Genomic DNA, 20161 nt, shown 5'->3' on the forward strand with positions numbered 1-20161 from the left:
AGAGGGGTCAAGGACAGCAAAAAGAACTTTTTCAAATACATTGCAGATAAAACTAATACCAGAGGCAATGTAGGCCCACTGATGAATGGGGTGGGTGCCCTGGTGGCAGAAGATACAGAGAAGGCAGAATTACTGAATGCCTTCTTTGTCTCTGTCTACTCTGCCGGAGGCTGTCCTGGGGAGCCCTGTACCCCTGAGACCCCGGATGAAGCCAGGTCAATGGAGGAGTTTGCTTTAGTCGATGAGGACTGGGTTAGGGAGCAATTAAATAGTCTGGACATCCATAAATCCATGGGTCCAGATGGGATGCATCCAGGGGTGCTGAGGGAGCTGGCTGAAGTCATTGCTGGACCGCTCTCCATCATCTTTGCCAAGTCTTGGGAAACGGGAGAGGTGCCCGAGGATTGGAGGAAAGCAAATGTCACTCCAGTCTTCAAAAAGGTCAAGAAGGAGGACCTGGGTAATTATAGACCAGTCAGCCTCACCTCTGTCCCTGCGAAAGTAATGGAACAGCTTATCCTTGGTGCCATCTCAAGGCATATCAAGGATAAGAGGGTTATTAGGGGCAGTCAGCATGGCGTTACCAAGGGTAAGTCATGCTTGACCAACCTCATAGCCTTTTATGAGAATGTAACAAGGTGGATGGATGATGGCAGAGTGGTGGATGTGGTCTACCTTGACTTCAGCAAAGCCTTTGACACAGTCTCCCACAGCATCCTCACAGCTAAGTTGAAGAGGTGTGGTCTAGACAATAGAGTAGTGAGGTGGGTTGCAAACTGGCTTAAGGAGAGAAGCCAGAGAGTGGTAGTTAATGGTGCGGAGTCTAGTTGGAGGCCAGTATCTAGTGGAGTGCCTCAGGGGTCAGTACCAGGGGCCAATATTATTCAATATATTCATTAATGATTTAGACGAGGGAATAGAGTGTACTATCAGCAAGTTTGCTGATGACACTAAGCTGGGAGGAGTGGCTGACACACCAGAAGGCTGTGCTGCAATCCAGCGGGACCTGGACAGGCTGGAGAGTTGGGCGGGGAATAACTTGATGAAATTTAACAAGGGAACGTGTAGTCCTGCATCTGGGCAGGAACAACCCCAGGTTCCAGTATAGGTTGGGAAATTACATATTAGAGAGCAGTGTAGGGGAAAGGGACCTGGGGGTCCTGGTGGATAACAGGATGACCACGAGCTAGCACTGTGCCCTTGTGGCCAGGATAGCCAATGGCATCCTGGAGAGAGTCCAGCACAGGGCAACGAAGATGATTAAGGCAGTGGAGCACCTCCCTTATGAAGAAAGGTTGAGGAAGCTGGGTCTCTTTAGTTTGGAAGAGAGGAGACTGAGGGGTGACCTTATTAATACTTATAAATACATAAAGGGTGAGTGCCATGAGGATGGAGCCAGGCTCTTCCTGGTGGCAAACAATGATAGGACAAGGGGTAATGGGATCAAGCTGGAACACAAGAGGTTCCACTTAAATTTGAGAAAAAACTTCTTCTCAGTGATGGTGACAGAGCACTGGAACAGGCTGCCCAGGGAGGCTGTGGAGTCTCCTTCTCTTGAGACATTGAAAACCTGCCTGGACATGTTCCTGTGCGACCTCACCTAGGCATTCCTGCTCCAGCAGGGGGATTGGACTAGATGATCTTTTGAGGTCCCTTCCAAACCCAAACATACTGTGATACTGTGATACTGTATTCCATCAGTTTCCCGGGGATGGAGGTGAGGCTCACTGGTCTGTAGTTACCCGGGTCCTCCTTCTTGCCCTTTTTGAAGACTGGAGTGACATTTGCTTACTCCAGTCCTCAGGCACCTCTCCCGTTTCCTAAGACTTGGAAAAGATGATGGAGAGTGGTCTAGCAGTGACCTCAGCCAGCTCCCTCAGCACCCGCAGGTGCATCCCATCTGGACCCATGGATTTATGGATGTCCAGGTTCCTTAATTGCTCCCTAGTTCAGTACTCATCAACTAAGGCAAACTGCTCCATTGTCCTGACTTCCTCTGGGGCCTCAGGGGTACAGGGCTCCTCAGGACAGCCTCTGGCAGAGTAGACAGAGACAAAGAAGGCATTCAGTAACTCTGCCTTCTCTGTATGTTCTTTCACCAGGGCACCCACCTCATGGGTGGGCCTACATTGCCTCTAGTGTTAGTTTTTTCTGTGATGTATTTGAAGAAGCTATTTCTGTTGTCCTTGACCCCTCTCGCAAGGTTTAATTCTAAGGAGGCCTTAGCTTTCCTAGTTGCCTCCCTACATCCCCTGACAACAGCCTTATATTCTTCCCAAGTTGCCAGCCCCTCCTTCCATGATCTCCAAACTCTCCTCTTCCACTTGAGCTTACCCAGCAGTTCCCTGTTTAACCACACAGGTCTCCTGGCTCCCTTCCTTGACTTCCTGTGTGTCAGGATGCTCTGATCTTAAGCCTAGTAGAAGCAGTCCCTGAACACTAACCGACTATCTTGGGCCCCTCTACCTTCAAGCAGCCTTGTCCATGGGATTTCCCCTAGCAGTTGTTTGAAAAGGCCAAAGTTTGCCCTGCTGAAGTCCAGGGTTGCAATTCTGCTTGCTATTCTTTTCCTGCCACATGAGAACCTGAACTCCACCATTTCATGATCGCTGCAACCAAGGCAGCCCTCAACCTTTACTGCTTCAACCAGACCCTCCTTGTTAGTGAGGATGAGGTCCAGCAGTGCACCTCTCCTAGTTGGCTTCTCCACCGTCTGCATCATAAAGTTATCTTCAAGGCACTGGAGGAACCTCCTAGACGGTGGCTTGCTGGCTGAGTAGTCCTTCCAGTATACATCAGGGAAGTTAAAATCCCCCACAACAACCAGGGCCTGTGACTGTGAGGCCACTCTCAGCTGCCCATAGAAGGCCTCATCAACTTCCTCACCCTGATCTGGTGGCCTGTAATAGACACCCACAACAGTGTCACCCCTGCCAGCTTGTCCCTTGATCCTGACCCATACACTCTCAACTCGCTCCTCATCCGTGCCTGGACAGTACTCAATACATTGTAGTTGCTCTCTCACGTAAAGAGCAACCCCACCACCTCGCCTGGCTGGCCTTTCTTTCCTGAAAAGGACATAGCCATCCATGACCACATTCTAGTCATATGAGATGTCCCACCATGTCTCACATCCCTTTAAAACTCACCTAAGCTTAATATGTGGTCAAACATACACAGGTTAGCTAAAGTCTATTTAGTCTACTACCCTGTTTCCCCAAAAATAAGACAGGGTCATATATTAATTTTTGCTCCAGAACTTATTACTTTTTTGCATGTATAGCTGCCTGGACACTATTTAAATTGACTTTTTTATGAACTGTAACTAGGGCTTATTTTTGGAGTAGGGCTTATATTTCAGGCATCCTCAAAAATGCTGAAAAATCATGCTAGGTCTTATTTTCAGGAAACCGGGGTATTTACCTGAAGCTTTGTATTGGAAGCAACAACTAAGCCGTTCCTCAGGATGGAATGCCAATTTTCAATGTGTGAACCACTGAAAAAGTCGAAGAGAATGCATTAAAATCCACAGTGTAAAATGCAAAATGAAAGTAGTAATCCTTTAAAACAATAAATTCCTAGCTGTAAACCTCAAATGGCAAAATCAAAAATAGCATGGCATCTTGGTAACTTCTGATTAATATGAATATATGTACTCACTGAAATGCAAAGGTACTTCCGTAGAGATTTTTAGCAGCTCGGAAATTGGATTCTTTGGCTGGTGGACTGCTGAGAAGTAGGAACTGGTGGGGAGTGTGCATAAACTTCAGTTGCTGTAAAATATAACATTGTACAAGTGAAAATAAGTTGATTAACACAGAAGCATTATATTTCCATAATTGTAGTTCTTAAGATACCATGCTGTTTCACACACTATGACTGCATCTAAGTAACTACATGAACTAAGTTGAAATTGGTCTCATTACCATAGTTTTTACCTGAAATAAAGCAGTAAAACTGACCAGTTTATGAAACATATAGTAGTTTCTGAAATGTATTTCAGCCTATTATAGCTCTAGTAAAGTAATTAAATTGAACAATTTCATCATGGTATTCTGATCAGAGCTGGCTTTGAATTAAGGTTCAGATTTGAAGGGCTCCCGATTACTATGCCCTTAATCAGAGGATCAGAGGCGCATGTATTCAGAAATGAATCTCAGTAGCATCCCTCTAAAATTCTAGAGCTATATTCTTTTTACAGTGTACTTATATGTGGATCTCTTGGTACATCATGTTTGTGTGCACTGCTTTTTGTACAGTTCTGTATCTAATAGTCTATATGGTAACAAAACAAATAGTGATGTTCTCAATCTCAGATGATTGCAAAGTAGACACTTGCATTTGAGCTACTTACCTCAAATAGGCTTTTTCTGAGCATTATTCCTTTGGCCTATTTTAGATATTCACAACATGATTCTATTAGTCATGACCTGAAACTGCCTATTTATCTCCCCTGTCTATTAATGAAACCCATGTGATTAATTTGAATGTAGACACATTTGGACAGGAGACTCCCACCTAAAATGCTAATACGAGCCATGAGAAATGAGAAAATAATAAAGAACCCACAGACACTTACCCTATTCACTGGTAGCTTCACAATATGTGATCTATTACTAGAAATAACCCTAAAATAAGAAACAGATGTATTAGACATGATAACCAAACAGAACTTTTCTTCTTAAGCATGGGTTATGAATGGCCATCACAAAGCACCCATCTGCAGGCCTTTGAACCTATTGGATAGAAGCAGACCAAATTGTGGCTACAAATTAGATTTGAGGCCATACAAGAAAACCTGAGTCTTCACAGTGTTTTCAGAGGGCTCAGATGAGGTCCAGAAACAGTCCAGAAACAAATGCAGTTGCAAATGTTGACCCTGATGTTGATTCTTAGGGTGAGTTTATACCAAATTAAACTGGTAAAGTTATTATTCATTCGACTTGATACTTCAATAATTATCTCATGTGAGTCAATTTTTTACCACTGTAGAAGAGGATGTGCAAGCGGGTCTTGTTTATCCATCTGCTTCTTTATTTCCAAGTAAGGTGCCTAGAAAAGAGAAATTATGTTATTTATTTCTAGTTGAAATCATAAGGTTAAATTTTATATGTTACATTGCCCATGATTTCTTCTATTAAAACAAATACATGGAACTCATTATTAGGCTTAAATCACAGTTTTACTGACATTTAGCATTGTACAGTTATATATGTGTTTTGACAACAACAATAATTAATATAGCAATTATTTTCCCTGGAGTAAAATGATAAGCATATAATTAGCATCAAACCGAGTATATTATAGCAAATACTGGTTATCTCAGGGAGAACAGCAGAAGACACCTATTTATGTTTGGCTCTTGGAATAAGAAATTGGACTGGAACTTGACAAAATTAAGTCTTTCAGAATACCCCAAGATAATCCACTCCAATTTGTTAACTGTTTTATGGTATAAACTGGTGAAGTAAAATACTGCATCAGCTTTTAACCCCTTTGAAAACCTTTCTTGATTTCAATCAACAGTGCAAAGTATCCTCTTAGAACTCTTCAGTCCAAGAATTATTTTGACATTGAAAAGGCAAAATGGTGATTATTTTTCTTTTAAAAAGACATACTAGGTAACAGAAACACCTGATTTTTAAAATGTTTACAATATGCTACATTAAGTAACAAATATATCTAAATTTTAATTTTCAGTGTATTTTACTGCTCTCTATATACCTCATTCTTCATTCCAGAATCCCAAAGTACTTTACGAATACATATAGAATAAGATTTATAAACTCTTATGAGGTTACATTTATATAACAGTTGGAAAAGCAAGGGACAAGGGAGGGGTTTCAATAATCACTTATAATCAGCTGGGCTGTTTGGGAAACTAAGTGTTACAATAAACATAAGTACGGCTGTTGGATTCTGTTCCATTGTGAATACTGAGAAATCATATAGAAGTAATCCTAAGAGACCCAACCTTGTGTGGAATAATTACTGAGGGGGTGAATCATTGAAACTAATAATCAAGGATACACTTATTGAGAATAAAGCTATATCTACATCTTGGGCATATAAGGCAGCTGTACGTCAGGGAAGAAAGCTGCTCTATGTGGTTTCACCACACCCCCCCAACCTGGCTTGCATTATTGGATAGTAGTGCATGAGGATGCTCATTTAAGGAGATACAGGGAGAGGAGTGGTGTGAAGATATGTCAGCCAGGCCCTGTATAACAATGCAGGTACAGGAACCAGATGGTATAGCTGCTGCCAATTATAAAGATAAGGTATAGCTGCTGCTAGTTAAAAAGGATAAATGTTCAATTCTGTCCAAAATGCTAGTTACTGAGCCAGAAATTTGTCTGGTGGATGAACTTTGCTCATTGTAATCTCATCATAATACCAAAACACACCTCCATCTCAAAGGGTATATGCCTCCAGCACACTTTCAAGAATGTGTAGTGTTTTTAACTTAAAAATTGAAGCGAGGGTTTTTACACCAGTCAATAACAAAGGTATGTATGAGTAGAGTCACTCAAGCTCCGCCTAAACGTAGAAAATAGTATAAAATACCCTAACAATAGAGGAAGGGTAGAGGAAGATACCATCACTGAGCAGTCAACAGAACAGCATAATAAGACTTCTTCTGGGATCAGTTGGCGGGCTGTGCCTATCTTCTCCACCCTAAATGAACACTTTTGGATAAGAGTTGTGCACTAAGTTATACCAAGTTTTCCCTGGGACACTTAAGCTTCAAGCTTGTATTCATAATCACATTAATAGCACTATATAGTCATCTTAGAATTTATATATATTTGGTACCAATACTTACTTTTTGCAACTAACATTTGTTTTACAACTGAAGTATATTTTGCAACTAAAGTGTGTTTTTGCAGACAGTGTGTTTATCAACGACATCTAAAAGAACTTGCACCTGTTACTTTAATAAACCTCATTATTTGTGGATCTAGTTGTGAGAATTTCTCATTGAATGCGCTCAGACTTATAGTATATGTTATACTATTCATGAATCTTTGCAAGCGCATATGCCGGACCAGCTGTTGGAGCACAGTCAGACTTATAGTGCCAACTTGATGTCATTTGATGTAATTGGGGATCATTTAGGGGTTCAGCCCAGCTGCATCGCAAGGGGGCTCAACTTCTGCTAAATTAATCCTCTTAACGCAACACCTTCCAAGTCCCAACAATACTTGGTTGATCAAATGTTTTGTTGTAACAGAAATAAAGCTATCATTCAGAACACCATCACAAAATCCCAGTTTGATTTTTATATTTCCAGAAATGCAGCAGTTGGTGATCATCTCATTACAATGTTGCATTTTGCTGTCATTATCTCTTATTTAAACTTCAAAAGATCTGAGTTCAACTTCATCACTTTTATTTGACTCCTGTTATGGATACTATAGGTTTGTTATTTTCAACACACATTTTAATTTTCTGACAGCTCTATAGGAAAGATATGGTACTATTGACTTCCCCACTCATCACAGGCAAGCAATAAAAACATTGTCCTAGTTCTAGAAATGGCAATTAAGTTATGTAAAGTTTTTTAAACTCACCTGTGTCATCTCTCTAATAGAAGTGATACTATCCAATGCTTTCATGACTCGGTCATAATTCTTCTTCTGATGTAGAACAAAATAAGCAAATAAATTAAAAGAATGTTGGTCTTTAGCTCTACAAAAACCTGAATTCTTTTAGCATGTATAAAACCCAAGTTAGGATGAATGTTCAGCAAACTAATCCTTCTCAAACATTTCTAATCAATAGCTTTCTTCCACCTTACAGACTCTCTCATTCATAGTCCAGGAAAATTCCCTGAAAAAATATTATCATGATGGTTTTTCTTTGAATGTCACTGGAATCCCCAACACACAACAATGTGACTCACTGAAAAAATTAGGTCACTTTTTAAACAAATAATTGTAACTTAACACAAGCTCTGCCAGTTATTTGGACAATATGCTATCAAGTTAAATAATGCAGTCAACAAATAGATTTCAAATAAAATGCTAAATAAGCAGATGTATTTGCTAACAGGTCTATAAAACTTCAGAGGTCCTTCAGTTATCCCTGTGCCTCATCCTGACCCTTGTCTACCTTCTGACTGGGAATTGCTAGCAGAGGGCTCTACCTTTTCTGAGCGGATAAGCTTAACGGTCCATGCTTCACCAGCTCCACATGCCATGTCACCTTCAGGAGCCTAATTATTCCCCATCTTTGGGTTTTGCCATCTTCTGCCCATGGGCTTTCACCTTGCCCATGCTGGCAAGAAGCTGGGAGGAGGTGGTGTGGGCCGTGCCAGTCCAGGGGCTCTCTCTACTCCTCTTCTGATGTGACCCCTTTTCACATTCCTTCATCTGCTTCAAACCCCTGCTCAGCTACCAGACTAGCTGTCTCCTCATCAGCTCCTTTCCAAGCACCTCCCAGCAAGTCTTCCTTCCTACATGCTACAGAACACACTCACCCCTTCCTCTGAAAAAGACCACAGCTAACTGGCCTTTGTTCAGAAAAAGTGAAATGCATCACAATGCAGGACATCCAGAGTTCTCATTTACACCCTTGAGGATGGTTCAAGTGAGCTGTAATAGTTCACAGTTTCCCTAGGGATTCCCTGGAGAGACAGCATTTGCAGCCCAAGGAGCGAGTAGTGCAAATACAATTATTTACTTCAAAATTTGATGCTTGTACAAAACTCTATTAAGATGTCCAACATTTGATAAAATTAAGTTTAAAGACATAATTGTTTGCAAAGAGAAAATGAGATGACAGTAATAACCACTTTAAGAATAAAAAGATGGACTGGTAATCCCCAGTCTACATAGTCTACACCTCCCAAAGGCCATCTTTCTCTTTGTGTCCAATGTGTACACTGAGAGAAAGACACTAAGAATATAAAATTTTGCACCTAGAATTTGTACCCTAAAAGAAATTATTGGCTTCAACATAACTTTGAATGCAACTTATGGTTTATTCACAAATATCTTCTCAGAGTCAATTAAAAAAACCCACAAAGTTCTGAAAATAGTCACACACTTGTGCTATATTCTGGAGCTGTATCTCTTACAGTAAAGGAGACTCCTCCAGAAGAAAGCTTTTGCTTTGAAATCTAACACATGACCAAAATCAATCTATGACATAATGAAAAACTACTTACCCTGGGATTAAAGGCCAGCATCTGAGGATCATTAGGATCAACTACAGAAGGATATGGCTCAAAAATGACAACTTTCCTAGGTGACTCTAACGCAGACCGACACATGGATACTAAAAGATCAACCACCTAGGGATAAATAAAGATATTTATTTAATGTATGTACTTTCATAATTGTATATGACTGAAATTTTTTCATTGACCTCAAAAGACTTTGAAACCAGCCCTGGTACATTATTCCAGGGGCATAAGTAGGACCAGTATGTGGTCCTAAATGTATTATCACGTCAAATATATTGCTTGCAGTCCTGCTTTCTCTTGTGTACATGTGCTAATTCCTGGATGAAATTAATTTTCTAGGGAAATGAAGTTGTGCTGAATCTTTTTATCTTTTTGCATCAGATGCCAGTGAAAAATGTTGCTCAAGAAAGAGGAAAGGATTGTGAATCTGTACCACTGCCCGCTGTTCTCCTGAAGATTTAAATCATGGAAACACTAGCAAACACTGCTTCTGCTAAATCCAGAACAGCACAGTGATTTAACAGTCATTTGCATGGCTCACACTGGGAGATCCTCTTCCTTCTTCTTGTACAAAATTAGGACATGATTTTGAATATCTATGATTTCCAAGATTTCACCATAAGATCATGTGCGTAATGTGTACACAGTCATGTATTCACCTATGTGCACATAGGCACATATACAATTTAGCAACAGATTTCTGTATAATTGTTTCAAAATTTGTAACTCAGAGGTTAAAAATAGATTACAGCGATCACAAAACAGAGCCAATGCAGCTTTCTGGCAGATGTGAAACATAAATCCAGCTCATAATGAAAGCCAAAGTTGCTATATAAAAATATAGCTGCAAATTAACTCATTTCCCCACGGTTTCTCTGTGCCTTCTGAAAACATTCCTGTGCGAAAACAGACTTTTTCATTAAAGAAAGGAAAAGCTGAAATGAGCTGTACTTAGTAGGCATCCCTGGTTCCTCCCACATTTCCACATGGATCAGATCTCATATCACAGTTCAAGCTGTTTTAGAAGTTATTATATATCTGCCATTGTATCTGATCATTTGGAGTAAAAAAAAAAAAAATTATAATCCTTTAGAGAAGCAAAATGAAAATAAGAATCATGATGAAAAGGAATTGTGCTGCAATGAGGCATACTGTTGCGGCAGAGAAGCACAGTAGCGACTGCAGAGCAGCCGCGGGAGATTTGAGCGCGGTGGGCCGATGTGCGGTGGGGGCTGGGCAAAGGTGGGGCGGGGCAGGGGGGGTCCCGAAGCCGCAGTCCTACCGAGGAAGTCACCATGAAAGTGGCTGATCTCGACAAGGGAGCTGACTCACCCAGAAGGGGCGTTGCTAGGAGCAATTGGGGTAGTTTTAAATGTCCTCCTAGGGAGCGCAGGCAACCAGGTCCAGTGATCAGGCAGTTAGAGTACCAGTTTGTGCAGGCAGTTTAAGCAGACAGGGCAAGCTCAAATGATTTACCTTACTTGGTTATTGTCACCCTCGCAGAAGGAGCTGGCTATGGTATCCACTTGGGGTAAAGGTAAGTACACTGCACTCAACAAGAAGGAGGTGGCAACTCAGAGCTGCCTTGGGAACATGCAGCCACCCAGGCCTCAGGCTGTGGAGAATACCAGAGCCTTTCACTGGTATGGAGTGGTAATACAGAAAGTAGTTGTGTGAGGTGTGAGCAGGTGGATGACCTGCTCAGCCTGGTAGTAGAGCTGAGAGAGGAGGTGGGAAGGTTGAGAAGTATCAGGGAGTTGGAAAAGGAAATTCACTGGTGGGATCAAGCTCTGGCCTCCTGGGGGCAGGTAAGACCACCAGCAAGAAACAAAGATTAAGGGATTCCTGTCTCCTCCCCTTCCCTCACTGAATAAGGCAGGTCAACAGAAAGGGATGAATGGGAGCAAGTCCACAACAGGGGTGGCAGAAGAAACACCCCCCTACCCACCCCACCTTCCCAGGTGCCTGTCCAACAGGCATGAGGCTCAGGATATAGAATACAGCAACATGAGGACTAAGGCGCAATGGCAGCAAGTTCCTGCCCAGTGCAGAAGGAAGAGGGTACCTGCTGTGACCACCCCACTCTCCCAGGTTCCCTTGCAAAACAGGTATGAGGCCTTGAAAGTGGAACCAAACAACAACATTGAGGGAGGTGGTTTCACTAAGCTGGAGGTGCCGCAGAGGATAAGTTCCCTTGCACCCTCCATCAAAATAGCTTCCACCAAGAAAAAAAGGTGTGTTGTGGTTGTAGGAGACTCCCTTCTAAAAGAAACAAAAGGCTCTATATGCAGGCCAGACCCACTTCTTAGGAAAGTCTGCTGCCTCCCTGGGGCCAGGGCTAAAGATGTTAGAAGGAAACTTCCTGTCTTAGGCTCTCTGATTACTACCCGCTAATAATTTTTCAGGTGGGCAGTGATGAAACTAAAAAAGGAAAACTAAAGACGATCAAGAGAGACTTCAGGGCCTTGGGACGATTGGTCAAGGGATCAGGATCATGAGTAATGTTCTCTAACCCCACAGTTGCAGGGTATGATGAGGAAAAATACAGGAAGAACCAGCAGATCAATACCTGGCTGCAGGACTGGTGTCACCAGCAGAATTTTGGTTTTTTTGATCATGGGTCAGCTTACATGGCACCTGGTCTGCTAGCAACAAATGGGATGGGCTTGTCTCAAAAGGGGAAAAAGATCCTGGAGCAGGAGTTAGCAGGACTTATTGAGAGGGCTTCAAACTACATTTAAAGGGGGAAGAAGCCAGATGTGGCAGAAGCACACTCAAGGAAAATATGCAGGCATCTGAGGGTAGTGCTAATGAGACCCTTCAGTCTGCCATCCCAGTGGAATCAATGGCTCATCTGAAGTGCTTATATACAAATGCACGCAGCATGGGCAACAAACAGGAGGAGCTGGAAGCCCTTGTGAGGCAGAAAAACTATGATTTAATTGCCATCACAGAAACAAGGTGGGATGACCCCTATAACTGCAGCACTGCAATGGATGGCTATAAACTCTTCAGAAGGGATCAACAAGGGAGGAGAGGAGGTGGGGTAGCCATGTATGTTAGGGAGGGTTTTAATTGTCTGGAACTTGATGAGAGTGATGATAGGGTTGAGTGTCTATGTGTGAGAATCAAGGGGAAGGCCAACAAGGCGGACATCCTGCTGGGAGTCGGTTACAGATCACCCAACCAGGATGAAGAGGCAGAAGAAATAATTTGCAGGCAGCTGGGAGAAGTCTCCCAATCACTAGCCCTTGTTCTTATGGAGGACTTCAACCTACCAGATGTCTGCTGAAAGTACAACACAGCAGAGAGGAAGAAGTCTAAGAAACTTCTGCACTGCGTATAAGACAACTTCCTGACACAGCTGGTTAGTGAGTGTACCAGGGAAGGAGCCTCACTGGATATGTTGTTTGTAAACAGAGAAGGGCTCATGGGTAATGTGTTGGTTGGAGGTCATCTTGGGTATAGCGATCATGAAATAAGTGAGTTTACTGTCCTTGGAGAAGTTAGAAGGGTGGTCAGCAGAACTGCCACTTTGAATTTCTGAAGGACAGACTTTGACCTCTTCAGAAAGCTGGCTGGCAGAGTCCCTTGGGAGGCAGTCCTGAAGGACAAAGGAGTCCAGGAAGGCTGGTCTCTCTTCAAGAAGGTAATCTTAGAGGCATAGGAGCAGGCTGTCCCTGTGTGCTGGAAGGCAAGCCAGTGGTAAGAAGGCTGGCCTGGCTTAATAGACAGCTGCAGTTGGAACTTAGGAATAAAAAGAGAATTTATAACCTTTGGAAGGAGGGGCAGGCCACTCAAGAGAAATACAAGTACTCTGTGAGGTTATGCAGGGAGAAAATTAGAAGGGCTAAAGTCCAACTGGAGTTGAGCCTGGCCCCTGCTTTGAAAGGCAACAAGGCTACAGGCTCAGGGAAGAGTGACTGGAAAGCTGCCTGGCAGAAAGGTATCTGGGGGTGTTGATTGACAGCCAGCTGAATATGAGTCAGCAGTGTGCCCAGGTGGCTGAAAAGGCCAACAGCATCCTGAATTGTATCAGGAATAATGTGGCCAGCAGGACTAGAGCTGACCCTGGCAACTACAGGCCTGTCAGCCTGACCTCGGTGCCTGGCAGGGTTATGGAGCAGATCATCCTGAATGGAATCACACAGCACCTTCAGGATGGACAAGGGATCAGACCCAGCCAGCATGGGTTTAGGAGGGGCAGGTCCTGTCTGACCAACCTCATCTCTTTTTATGATCAGGTGACTTACCTGGTGGATGAGGGGAAAGCCGTGGATGTGGTCTATCTGGACTTCAGCAAGGCCTTTGACACTGTCTCCCATAATATACTCCTGCAAAAGCTGGCAGCCCATGGCTTGGACAAGTGTACTCTATGCTGGGGTAAGAACTGGCTGGAGGGTCGGGCCCAGAGAGTGCTGGTGAATGGGGCTGCATCTAGCTGGCGGCCAGTCACTAGTGGTGTTCCCCAGGGGTCAGTGTTGGGTCCAGTCCTGTTTAACATCTTTATTGATGATTTAGATGAGGGGATTGAGACCATCATCAGCAAATTTGCTGATGACACCAAGTTGGGAGGGAGTGTCGACCTGCTGGAAGGCAGGAGGGCTCTGCAGAGGGATCTGGATAGACTGGAAAAATGGGCTGATTCCAATGGGATGAAGTTCAATAAGGCCAAGTGCCGGGTGCTGCACTTTGGTCACAACAACCCCCTGCAGCGCTACAGGCTGGGCGCAGAGTGGCTGGAGAGCAGTCAGACAGAAAGGGACCTGGGGTACTAATTGACAGGAAGCTCAACATGAGCCAACAGTGTGCCCAGGTGGCCAAGAAGGCCAACGGTATCCTGTCCTGTATCAAAAATAGCGTGGTCAGCAGGACAAGGGAAGTGATCCTTCCCCTGTACTCTGCATTGGTGAGGCCACACCTGGAGTATTGTGTTCAGTTCTGGGCCCCTCAGTTCAGGAAAGACATTGAAGTGCTGGAGCGGGTCCAGAGAAGAGCAACACGACTGGTGAAGGGACTTGAACATAAGACCTATGGGGAGAGGCTGAGGGAGCTGGGGTTGTTTAGTCTAGAGAAGAGGAGGCTTAGAGGTGACCTCATCACTCTCTATAACTACCTGAAGGGAAGTTATAGCCAGGTGGGGATTGGTCTCTTCTCCCAGGCAGTTAGCAATAGGACAAGGGGGCATGGGCTTAAACTCTGCCAGGGGAAATTTAGGCTGGATATTAGAAAGAAATTCTTTACAGAGAGAGTGCTCAGGCATTGGAATGGCCTGCCCAGGGAGGTAGTGGACTCGCTGTCCCTGGAGGTTTTTAAACTGAGATTGGACATGGCACTTAGTGCCATGATCTAGTAAACGGGCTAGAGTTGGACCAAGGGTTGGACTCGATGATCTCTGAGGTCTTTTCCAACCCAGTCGATTCTGTGATTCTGTGTGAAATGACTGTCTCTCTGTGCTCAGCACTGGTGAGGCTGCACCTTGAATACTGTGTTCAGTTTTGGGCTCCTCATCATAAGAAAGACCTTGAGGTACTAGAGAGACTGCAGAGGAGAGTGACAAAGCTGGTGAGGGACCTGGAGCACAAGTCTTATGAAGAGCAGTTGAGGGAACTGGGGATGTTTAGTCTTGAGAAGAGGAGGTTGAGGGGAGACCTTATTGCTGTCTACCACTACCTGAAAGGAGGTTGTAGCATGGAGGGTGTTGGTCTCTTGTCCCAAGTAGCAAGTGATAGGACAAGAGGAAATGGCTTCAACTTGCACCAGGGGAGGTTTAGATTGGATATTAGGAAAAAGTTCTTCATGGAAAGGGTTGTCAGGCGTTGGAACAGGCTGCCTAGTGAAGTGGTGGAGTCACCATCCCTGGAGGTGTTTAAAAGGCATTTAGACGAGGTTCTTAGGGATATGGTTTAGTGCTAGAGTTAGGTTAGGTTATGGTTGGACTCGATGATCCTGAGGGTTTCTTCAAATTGAAGTGATTCTATGATTCCATGATTCCTTTGCTCCTTTAGCATGAATGGACAATTTCCTCAATCAGTTTAAAAATATTCTGTTAGCTCCAGTTACTAAATATTACATTTTTTACATTGTTCATTGGTGCTCTGATTTCTTTCTGGTTTATAATACCTAAAAGCATGATGAATATTTAAAAATAAGGCATGCATATTAGCATTTGCAAATGAGTCTGCACACACAGCTGCATCAGGCAACAGGCCTGCAACTGTGTAAATGTTTTACCGTAAAATTGAGCCCAAGTTCATACACTCTGCTTCTCAAAAGCACTTCTTAGCATTCAGTTACAAGACACTACTATGAAGTAGTTGTTTGAGTCCCCAAACCTTTTAATATAGTGACCCAAAGTTGTCTTGGTTTATAATGTGTATGATGGAACTTTGTCTTAAAATTGGCATAGTTCTTAGAAGCCCTCCTTTAAAACAACTGTTGACTCCTATATTGTTTCTTACCATGATACAAGTATATTGTTCTGACATGGGGGAAAACATGCATAGGTGAGGCCTAATTAAATCCCTGTTTTCCGGTTATGTAGTTGTTTTGAGCTAATGGAATGCAGAACAACTTAAAGCTGGGAGTTAAGTCTAATACAAATGTTATAATACAAACTCACATATGCGTTCCTTGGTAATAAGAAGAGCTGTGGATCTACTAAATGTCCATATAGCCAGGCCCAAACTTTTCATGTACTGAAGTACATAAGTTAGGATTTAAATGTTTTCAAGGAGGACAAGATGACTCTGACAGTTATCTCTTATATCTGTCTCTTAGAAAGTACCTCTCTCTCTCCCCAGAGACTCTCTACAGGGAGTCTGAACTATCAACAACTCAAACATTTAGTTTTCAGGCATTTTGACTATGTGACTGAAATAAGGCAAGGTGAGTTCAAGCTTTAAAGATTTAGAAAGTACAATTTCTTAGCCATTAGAAAATTTGGAGTGACAAAGTAGGTGCATACCTTAGGAAACTATCTGAAAGCACAGCAGAAAGAACAGGATGTTATTTCTAGTAATGGGAACCTATATTTAGGCTCTTTCACTACACAAAATGATTGGGAGGAAGATTCATCTGATGAAATGTAGAGGTTCACAATGTGAACACCTACCTCTTACTAGTCAGCCAAGGCTCTCTTTATAATCAATTGAAAAAATAACCACTGTGCTGATAGTCTATTCTGTGATTCACACCATCCTAAACTAATGTCAAAAATATCTCAGATTAATTAAATGCTAAGAGTGTTACATTCTTTCTGCAAACAGGAACGGGAGCTCAGCCAGAGTACTGTTAAGGTTGTAATCACTTCAGTACTCTTCAGCAAAGCTCTGTAGATGTAGAGGTTCTCTGGAGTTCTAGAGCAAGCTCTGCATATGCCTTCAACAGTGTTAGCTACATGAAACATGTGCTAATCAGGACCACCTCACATGTCAGTTTTATTTAAAAAGAGTAGAGCTACTTTTTTTATAGCTAAATACTGTGTAAGTGCCTACATTTAAAAGCAAACAGCAGCAGCAAGCAAACAGCAGCAAGCAAACAGCAGCAAGCAAACAGCAGCAGCAGCAAACTAACTCTAGCTCTACAGAAACACATAGCTGAGGTCTTCAGAGGATTTCAGGCTGGGGAAGAGGAGTGGTTTCATCAGCACATTTCCGTACATTTCTTACAAGCTTGCACAGGTATCCCAATGTTTGGAATGCTAGATGTTGCAAATATAGCCATCTAACTGTCTTCAGTTGATGAGCTGATGTTCGGATCCCACAGTTATATACTCAAGTGAAGAAGCTGGTGTACACTGCTACAAGTTTCTTCCTTTGAGGATATGCCCATAGGTGGTATTCAGGCACTTAGCTGAACAGTTTCTTTCCAGTGACTAGACTCACTAGTGCTAGTTCAAGTTAACTGAACTGAATATTTGTTCTTCCAAAAAACATGTTGCTTACTACAGAAGTGCACAGCAAGTGACACATGTTTAGGAAATCAGAATGCACTGTTCCATAAGATGTGCAAATTTTTAACCTAAGATCTTTTTAATATCTTAAATATATGATCTTTTAATTTAATTTACTGAAGTCCTGTGACTATTGTAATCTAATATTAAATGTGATTTGGAAACAGTTTTTAATACTTTGTTTTAAGGCACATAAAAAATTATGAAAGAAAGCAATCATATAGTTATAACTACATTAATAACTGAACTTAGAGTCAGGAAGCAAACTTAAAATAAATTCCTGAGAAAAGAGGGAAAAAAAACCCCATGTAGCAATATCAGTAAGGACATTCCCACTGTTATTTAATGATCAGAATGACAGATGCTCAGTGGATAGCTGCATCCTAACACCATTAACAGGAAGTAGCTTATTAATTGCATGAGAGTAGTAATGGCTCATTAAGTGAAAATATGGGTGTTATCTCCAAATGACTATGGTTACCTTTATTAACAACCCATGTGACCTAATTGAATACAACAGAACAAGAAAACAGGGTTACTCTAATTACATGGAAGCACCTCATTAGTACTGTTTGAAAATACCATGCATAAACCAGTGTATTTACAGATATGAGTGGACAAATAAATAATACTTACCAAACAGTACTCTTATGGGGAATACAAGTCAAAATAAATAGTAGAAGAGATTGAGAAGACTGAGTATACTGTAGAAAATCAGACATGTAATAAACATTAGATAATTCTACCTGAGCCCCAGTTGCAATTTCATCAGCAGCTTCATTCATCACTCCTAATGTTTGGAATGCAAATACACAGAGCTCCCGTTCACAGACAGTGGGCTACACAGAGAAAGTAAGTTAATTATATTTTTTGTTCTGGTTTTGAGTTGTTTTATCATGCAATACCTACAACAAAACCCAAGCAGTTTTAGAGTTTTTTCTTCAGATATTAACTGCAACATTAATTTCAAATTATGAATACATGTCAATTATTGAGGAAGATAGATTAGAGAAGCATTTTAATAATCCAAAAAACAAGTGTTAAGAACTCTAAAACTCATAAGTATCCACAGAGGCTGAACTGAAAAGAAATACAAAGAGATTACAAAATCAAAATTACAGTCACAGTAGTCAAATGTCCTTAACACTGTCCTATCAGACCCTGAAAACTTCCTACTTAATTAAAATCAATGGAAAACAAATCCAGAAACTAATAGGGCCACCCCTTTTTCATAAATGCAGGTTTATTCTTCAAAAATTGTTATTCTGCTGTTGAGAATACACATAAAAATATGATCCAGAGGGCAAATTTATTGAAGAAGATACTTTAACCTTAATTTTTGGTTGTATTTGGTTTGCATGGAAAGGTCGGGGGGGGGGGGGGAAGGTACAGGGGTGACTTCTGTGAGAAGCTTCCTCTATGTCTGTTGAAGCCAGTGCCAGTCAACCTCAAGACAGACCCACTGCTGGCCGAAGATGAGCCAATCAGCAACAATGGTAGTGCCTCTAAGATAACATATTTAAGAAGGGAAAAAAACTGCTGCGGAACAGCAGCTGGAAGAGTGAGAATATGTGAGAGAAACAACTCTGCAGGCACCAAGGTCAGGGAAGGGGAGAAGGTGCTCCAGGTGCTGGAGCAGAGATTCCCCTGCAGCCTATGGTGAAGACCATGGTGAAGCAGGCTGTCCCCCTGCAGCCCATGGAGGTCTGTGGTAGAGCAGATATCTATCCTGCAGCCCACAGAGGGCTCCATACCAGAGCAGGTGGATGCACCTGAAGGAAGCTGTGACCCTGTGAAGAACCCATGCTGAAGCAGGCTCCTGGCAGGACCTGTGACGCTGTGGAGAGGAGCCCATGCTGGAGCAGTCCATTCCTGAAGGACCGCACCCTGTGTAAAGGACCCATTCTGGAGCAGTTTGTGAAGAACTGCAGCCTGTGGGAGGGACTCATATTGGAGAAGTTCATGGAGGACTGTCTCCCATGGGTGGGACCCCATGCTGGGCAGGGGAAGAGTGAGGAATGAGTGCCAGAGACAACATGTGATGAACTGGCTGCGACCCCCATTTCTTGTCCCACTCTGCCACTCAGAGGGAGGAGGTAGAGAAGCTGGGAGTGAAGTTGAGCCTGGGAAGAAGGGAGGAGTGGGGGGAAGGTGTTTTAATATTTGCTTTTATTTCATTATCCCACTCTGACTTTTGACTGGCAATAAATTAAATTCACTTCTCTAAGTCTGTTTTGTCCATAATGGTAATTGCTGAGTGATCTCCCTGTCCTTATCTCAGCCCATGAGCTTTTCATCATATTTTTTTCTCTCCCCTGCCTAGCTGAGAGGAACTGATATAATGTCTTGGTGAGTACCTGGCATCCAGCCAAGATCAACCCACCACAGTAATATAACAATTTATTTGTAAACTTTAAGAAAATGCATTATATTTTTATAGAATAAACACTGTATTTGGGAAGTCCACATGTTAATTTATAAATAAAGATGCTTGCACTCTTTTTTCACATATCAAAAAATAAAAATAACTTGCTGTTGAACAATTTTTGCCTATTTTTTGAAGAATTTAATTCACTATTGCCATCACAATGATCAAATAAAGCAACATATTTAAACTTCTGTATATTGAGTGAGAACTGAGTGTTCTGCCTTCATAAAGCAAAAAAAGTAGAAACAAAAAAGAACACAGCTTTAAGAGAATAGGCATGTCTTCATAAGCTTCCTAATTGGTTACATCTCTTACAGTGGCTCATTTACTGAAAGATAATTAGCAGATCAAATTTTAAAGGCTCAAGTAATGAATCACACAAAGTGATTCACTCAAAATGAACAAACAGTTGTAGGAAATACAAGAAAGCAACATAAATGAAAACCTTCCTTAAAATTGACCCCAATAAACATAACTTTTTATTACAATGTTGAAAACAATAAAAATATTTTTGGATACTATTTGTTTGAATCCATATTGTTAAATCCTAATGTACTGAAACTTAAAATGATCTTTGGTAGGCAGTACT

At 42.1% G+C, this 20161-nt stretch overlaps 1 protein-coding gene across 1 annotated transcript in view; it reads right to left on the bottom strand.

Moving 5' to 3' along the window:
* Positions 1-20161, bottom strand: part of LOC135577170 (protein mono-ADP-ribosyltransferase PARP8-like) — a 231120-nt gene that overhangs the window by 17609 nt on the left and 193350 nt on the right. Inside the window, exons 15-21 of the mRNA XM_065045010.1 lie at positions 17891-17983; positions 9173-9298; positions 7575-7640; positions 4985-5052; positions 4580-4628; positions 3661-3773; positions 3424-3496 (exon numbers count right to left, since the gene is read on the bottom strand). Coding sequence (XP_064901082.1) covers positions 3424-3496; positions 3661-3773; positions 4580-4628; positions 4985-5052; positions 7575-7640; positions 9173-9298; positions 17891-17983 — 588 coding nt within the window. The remainder of the gene's footprint in view (positions 1-3423; positions 3497-3660; positions 3774-4579; positions 4629-4984; positions 5053-7574; positions 7641-9172; positions 9299-17890; positions 17984-20161) is intronic.

The sequence above is a fragment of the Columba livia genome, chromosome W, assembly GCF_036013475.1.
Source record: "Columba livia isolate bColLiv1 breed racing homer chromosome W, bColLiv1.pat.W.v2, whole genome shotgun sequence".
In the NCBI taxonomy this organism is placed as follows: domain Eukaryota; kingdom Metazoa; phylum Chordata; class Aves; order Columbiformes; family Columbidae; genus Columba; species Columba livia.